Below are 6,258 nucleotides of genomic sequence, written 5' to 3'. Positions count from 1 at the left end.
CATTGATGTTGTTATAAATTATGAAAATGCTCAATAACAACTGGTAGTAGGTGGATGTGGTATCAGTTTTATTTTATTTGTTTGTTTATCACTTTGTATTGTAAGTGATGAATAAATGAACCTTGATAATTACCTCCACCCAATATCTATTGACAGTATCAGCCAAATGTCATCTCTCTGGATGAATTGCTTTCTTTGACTCCTTCTGCCGCTCTGCAAGTCAACTATCATATCAGAGGTGATGTAGATAAAGACATGTGATATGGCAGCTAATGCGCTAATATAATACTAATCAGCTTCTGTGGGCTCTAATATTGAAGATAGTAACGGAGCTCAATAATTACAATATTTACATAAACACTTATAGGTGGATAGTAGACATCTGTGTAACAATCAAAATATGGTTTTCAATTTATTAAAAAAAACATTCTGATTGTTTACGATACATAATCAATTATCACTCAAAGACACAGATGATTCTGCATTTTAATAACTTTCCTGTCTGCAAGACAAGAAGTCCTGAAAGACATTTCATGCTCCTAGTTGCTAACTGATATCTACATTTTTAAAAATAAAAATAATAAATTCAGCCACACTCAGCTCTCACTGCCTGCTGGCTGTGAGCATATAGACTATTACCAGAGTAAACGGTTTTATCTAAATGTAGCTTTTGGGCTTTAACATTGTGTATCATGTTGGCAGATCATTCAAAAAGACAGAGCAAATGCAAATGTATCATGGAAATATTTATTTTCTAAAATACAATTTAACATACTTTAAACTTATGACTGTTTTTTTGACAACTTTATCATTTCAAGGTCAGACAGAAAATAAAAAAAACAACATTATGTACATGGTCTTGATATTTACAGGTGTTATGAAAGCTGGACATGGCCATGGCTCCGCTGCTGTCCCACTTGAGATGCAACCAAATCCCACTCTAAAATGTCCTGATTTGGAGATTGTCTTTGAACAAAAACAGTCGCTGACTTGACTTTCTGCGTTTTGTCCACTGTTATTTTGTTAGTCTGTCCAGGCTAGTAGTCCTGATGTGGGCTGTGCGTCAAACTGTGCCGTCGCAAGTCACAGTTGCGCCGAAACACCTTTCCGCAGCGGCCACAGCTGTAGGGCTTGATGTCTGTATGGGTGAGAAGGTGAGTTTTCAGGTTACTTCTTTGATTAAAGGTTCTTCCGCATGTGGGGCATTTGTGGGGAGACTCCTGTTTAGATTTAAAGCAAGCAAAGGATTATTCCCTTTAATTGTATAGAACGTCTATATATTATAGCTTTCATTCATCTGTATAAATCCACTATTGTGTCAGTTATAACTCTCACGGATTTACTCACATACATTTTATGTGTCTCTCATTCACATTTTGGTTTTAAATTGGTAATTGGCCAAACGCAATTGTTTAGTGAGACTGTGAGCCTCATGCATGCAGTAGACAGTGAATTATGATCATAAGGTATCACATAGTTTAGTGAGGATAAAATCATGGTGACTGTTAATATTTCCAGCTTACCTGCATATGTAAGGTTTTATGGACGGCTAGAGTTCGAGACTGACAGAATCCCTTCCCACATTCTTGACATTTGAATGGTTTTTCCTTGGAGTGGATGTATCTGTAAAACAGAAATGACACTTAATCAAATGTCTGCTCATGCATGGATTCTCTTGTAGCGGTTACAAACCCCAGAGTCACAGGGCGAAAAAAATCTCTACTGTGCAACTCAATGCGTAAAAGTGCTTTAGCGCCCTCATGGAGAAAACTCTGGGAACAGCCTGTATGTGTTAACACAATTAAAAAATATATTTTAAAGTGCAAATCCTTAAGGTTATTTAGAGACATACATATTTAGCATTTTAATCACTTGCGAGATGAAGAATATTGATGGGAATGTGTGCTTAATTAGCACAGTATCTTATTAAAAATCGGTCTTACCTGTGATCTCTGAGATGGTCTTGCCTTCTAAAGGCCTTGTGGCAAATATCACAGGTATAGGGCCGTTCGTCTGTGTGGGTCCTCTCGTGGATGAGGAGGTTGTAGGACTTGGTGAAATGCCTGCCGCAGAACTTGCAAATAAATTCCTTTTTAGTCTTGGATGGGAGCCTGCCCCGGGTGGGTTTTCTGTCCGGGGACAGCTTGCTCAGCTCGGAGATGGTTCCTCCAAGCCCCGATGCCAACTTTGCCAGATCCGCAGCCTTTGGCGGGTCCTCCTGAGTGGCAGCGAGGGCCAGGTTGGCGAAGTCAAACCTCGGCCTGTCCTTGTGCAGCGAGGGGATGCCGTGTGCAATGGCAGCTTGTTTTGGGTGGAAGAGCTGCGCTGCGGCTGAGAAGGGTAACGCTGGGAAGGGAATCCTGGGGTCCATCAGACCCTGGGCGGCTGCCATCTCTGTGATCGTCGACCTCAGTCCTTGGATGTGCGGGTAACCAAGAGTCCAGTGGTTCATGTGCATGGTTTGCACAGCGCTGAGGCCGTACAGTCCCTGCAGCTGGTCAGCGGGGAAAGTGTTGACGGCCTGCAGGAAGGAGTAGTTTGTGAGCTGGAGGGCCGGGTGCAGGGGGATCGGAGCGTGCAGGGCTTTGCTCCCCATCTCGTCTCAGACCTCAGCAGAAGACACTATAAAAACCCTGTGAGGGGAAAATACAAAAATATGAGTGTTGTGTGTAAATGCCACATTAGAGCCAGTAATAACAGAGGTAAGCGAATCTCACTTAATGATCATGTTACAGTAAAAAAAACAGACACCTGTTTGACTAGAGACTATTTTACTTGAAATACATTAAGAGATTTTTATAATCATTTTTTATTCTAATCTAACATGATATATTTATTACATGAAAATGATGTCCGCTCACATAGGGCATTTTATTCACCCAGTAATTAAAAGTGGATCATGTGTGCTCAGATTAGGACGCAAATCAATGATTTTAATTTTAATAATTAGAAGTGGTGGAGTTTATTGGGTAAAAAAATTAAGACTCTTTTTAATATGCAGCAGTATTTTCCTGAGAGTGAAACCCTGTTTGTAATTGTTTTTAAACAGAGATACACGTATTTTACGCATAAGCAAAAGCAAAGTTTGTCCCTTAAAAACGGAGATGCAATTTAATAAAACAAATAAGTCATCGAAACTGTAATTAAATTAAGTGGGTGTGAATGACTCATATGGCATCGATTTACACTGTAAATTACATATCCAGATCACTCTGAAAAAAGCACTAAATCTCATACAAGGTAATTAGAGAAGACACATTGTTGTTTTGACGGTTGTAGTTGGTGTTTCACAATGCAAAACAAGTGTTCTGTATGTAGATTTGTAGAAGTTTGGAATTTTGCAAGCAGACATCAAATATGTGCATGAGCATGAGTCAGAACAAAACACAAAAATGCTGGCCCTTACCCACAAGAAAGTTACTTTAATCTATGCCAGAATGTGCTTTTTATTTTCATGGTTGCCAGTTAATTTCATAGGCCTAATATTTATCTTTTAGGTCTATGTTATTTCATATTGCATGTTTTTTGAACAAGGTGGGTTTCCCCTGCAGCAAGAGAACATGGTAGTAAATAACCTCTGTGAATTTGAATCTACTTTTCTTCAGAACAATGTTTAAGTTACACCAGGCAGGAGCTAACTATCTCCATAATGCAGGACAAATAAGGTGAAATATCAGCAAGAAAATGTGAAGGCCTAGTTCAATGTTCGTGGGGATGACATGTTATGTTTCCCCCACAGAAAAGCAAACCGTGTAAGTTCAACACACCGGCTGGTTGCAGCGAGACTGGAAGCAAGCCAACGGTGCGACGGCGAACTGACCTTAAGATTTGATAGAGAATGAAAATTATTATTTTTAAAAGCTCAGTTTTCTGAGTTTCAATAATTTGCTTAACTGTTTTTGACAGGTCAAGCCAAATCGTATTTTAACATAATAACTCACAAGCCTGCATGATCTCAAAGTTTCTGAAGATTAAGGCATTATTCACACTTGGAGAGGGCTTGCAGAGTGAAAGTCCTGCGTACATGGCAGCCGGAGGGCTGGTCGCTTGTTTCGGTCAGTTCGTTACATCTGTTTCACAGATCTTTAGATTCTTTCTACTTTGCTTTCCCTTTCACAGACGGGATAGGGTTAAATTTAAGTTTGCACAGGTGCAACATAAGTCACCATGCAGGCACTTGTTCTTTGCTCATATGAACAACTTTGTTCAACCTGTTCTCACAATAACCTTTGGACTTCATTTACACTTGACAGCAGCCTAAATGCTTTGTCGTGTTCTTTTAATCCCTGTCAGTTTCTTTTTTGGCCGAAGGTTTTTAATTTCTATAAGTCATGACAAGTCTTTAGAGAAGCTACTGCTTGTTTCGGAACTGTTATGCACTGTGGACAGAGACCAGTGCTGTCAAAACGTGGGTGAACTATGACCTCAAGGTGTTGATCATCACGAAGTAATAATCACCTCCAAAACAACATTTAATAGAACTTTTGCTCATGGTAAACACTTTTACTAATCATTTGATCTCTTTTGTTTATAGCTCAAACAGCAACAGTAAAATATTTTTGTTTGATAAAAGTTCTAACATGTGAGTTGAGTGTTGGTTCCCTTCCTTCAGAAGACTGACATATACCATGCCAAACAGAATCTTACCCCAATAAATAGCTGCCAAAGGTCCTGCGTTATGCCAGTAATCCACAGAAACTATAGAGGCGACGAGCTCCAATAAAGCGCCGCTAAAAGTTTTCCAAGTTCCAAGTCCATGAAACTTTCATGTAGCCATGCAGTCAGCTGTGATGTCTCGGACCTTTGCAGGGATCTGACAAGTTGTGAAAGGTTGTGGAAAGAGGCGAAGAAGTTTGGAGGAGAGACAGCAGCAGCGTGGGAGTCCCGTCCGAAGCTGGGGCTGGAAGTGTGCGTAATGCGCACCGGTCCTTCACTTTTCAGGACTCCGGGACTCTGGAGCGCTCAGCCCGCCCTCCGACACGCCTCCACCCCCCTCCTCTATCATTAACTCCAATGTTCCTCCTCTGTTTATTTGTGTTTGGATAGCAACTAGGGCTGCAGACCATAGTAGAGAAGAGTGTTCAGCTCAAGCTGCCTCCTCTGACACCTCTCATATACCATATAGCCAAGGCTGATACCTTCTTTTGGAGACATGATTGGAAGCGCAGGAGGAAACCGTTTTTTTCCTCCAACTCCACGCTTTTGAAAACGTGCTTTTGGATATTTGAGCAGTTTACAAGATATTTTTAAAGCATAGAATCCATTTGCGAGAATGGAAGGCACATGCAAGAGCCACCACATTAAACATTTTATTTCTTTGTGGTAAGATTAAAAATTGTGTGGTTTGGGACAGAAAAAAAACACTGAGATCTGCAGCATGGTGAACAAATACAAAGTAAACCGTCAACGTCACTTGTTTTCTTCTGACAACGAGTTGCACTTTTTTCCTTCTGTACAGTTTAATATTTCTCATGAAATTGTATGAACACACTTAAATACAATTGGCTAATTATATCGTCATGAAAACGTCACACACGTTGCCTGGACAGTTTTACCCGTGTTATTTACAACTAAATATGCTTGTTACCACATAAATCATCCCATATGTTCTCCAAACATGAATTGACATTTTATTATATTTGATCAATTATGTGCAATAAAATAGTCTGTAATATGTTGAGGGACTATATGTATGTGTTGAGATGAGCCTTAATCAGGAAAACTCTTGTTTGTTCAAAAGCAGATACAAAAATGCAGCGTCATTCTTTCGTACTTTCATACCATTGTCCAATCTTTGTATTGAGTTTATTGGAAGGGACAGAGTATGTGAGATTAATTACACTGCTCTTTAATTAGATTGTGGTTTGTTTCTGGCCACAGATTTAGATGCAAATTAATTAAGAGTTTTGACAGCCCGAATCAAAAGTCAAATTGCGCCTCTTTGTGCTCCACAGACAGAGAAGTGGCTTTACGCACACCAGCAGACTTCAAACGGTTGTTATTAAACGAAGATATTGCATTTGTTGAATTTTCTAACAAAACGCAAGTCACCGAAAAGGTCATTGAATATTTTCAAATCAAATCAAAGATTATTTTTAAGTGAAATGTCGAAATGTAAGGATCATTATGAGCCACCGTGTGTTAAATTATTTAAATAAAAAATAGTTTCTCTCTAATTATCTTATAGTTTTACTGTACGACAGGAGGAGAACTTTAGTTTTGAACACGAATGTGAAATGTATAGTGTTCAGTGCAGCA

The 6,258-nt window shown here is 39.4% G+C and overlaps 1 protein-coding gene across 2 annotated transcripts; it reads right to left on the bottom strand.

Annotated features, from left to right (window-relative positions):
• Positions 1-733: 733 nt before the first annotated feature.
• Positions 734-4,887, bottom strand: osr2 (odd-skipped related transciption factor 2). 2 transcript variants are annotated; one of them, XM_029451911.1, is made up of 4 exons: positions 4,648-4,887; positions 1,944-2,633; positions 1,524-1,623; positions 734-1,220 (listed from the first exon to the last, which is right to left on the bottom strand). In XM_029451911.1, the coding sequence occupies exons 2-4, from the start codon at positions 2,594-2,596 to the stop codon at positions 1,038-1,040; spliced, it is 936 nt and encodes a 311-aa protein (XP_029307771.1). In that variant the 5' UTR covers positions 2,597-2,633; positions 4,648-4,887; the 3' UTR covers positions 734-1,037. The 2 variants fall into 2 exon arrangements, with proteins under 2 accessions (XP_029307771.1, XP_029307773.1); XM_029451913.1 differs by having other exon boundaries at positions 734-1,138.
• Between the last annotated feature and the right edge of the window lie 1,371 nt (positions 4,888-6,258).

The sequence above is a fragment of the Cottoperca gobio genome, chromosome 16 (genome assembly GCF_900634415.1).
Source record: "Cottoperca gobio chromosome 16, fCotGob3.1, whole genome shotgun sequence".
In the NCBI taxonomy this organism is placed as follows: Eukaryota; Metazoa; Chordata; class Actinopteri; order Perciformes; family Bovichtidae; genus Cottoperca; species Cottoperca gobio.
Note: the sequence above shows the minus strand (reverse complement) of the source record. Positions and strands in the feature narration are given on the sequence as shown.

Coding starts and splice junctions, on each gene's coding strand:
- osr2 (XM_029451911.1), bottom strand. CDS start 2,596: ATGGGGAGCAAAGCCCTGCACGCTCCGATCCCCCTGCACCCGGCCCTC. Junction 1,624..1,943: donor GACCATCTCAGAGATCACAG/GTAAGACCGATT, acceptor TCTGTTTTACAG/ATACATCCACTCCAAGGAAA. Junction 1,221..1,523: donor ATAAAACCTTACATATGCAG/GTAAGCTGGAAA, acceptor AAATCTAAACAG/GAGTCTCCCCACAAATGCCC.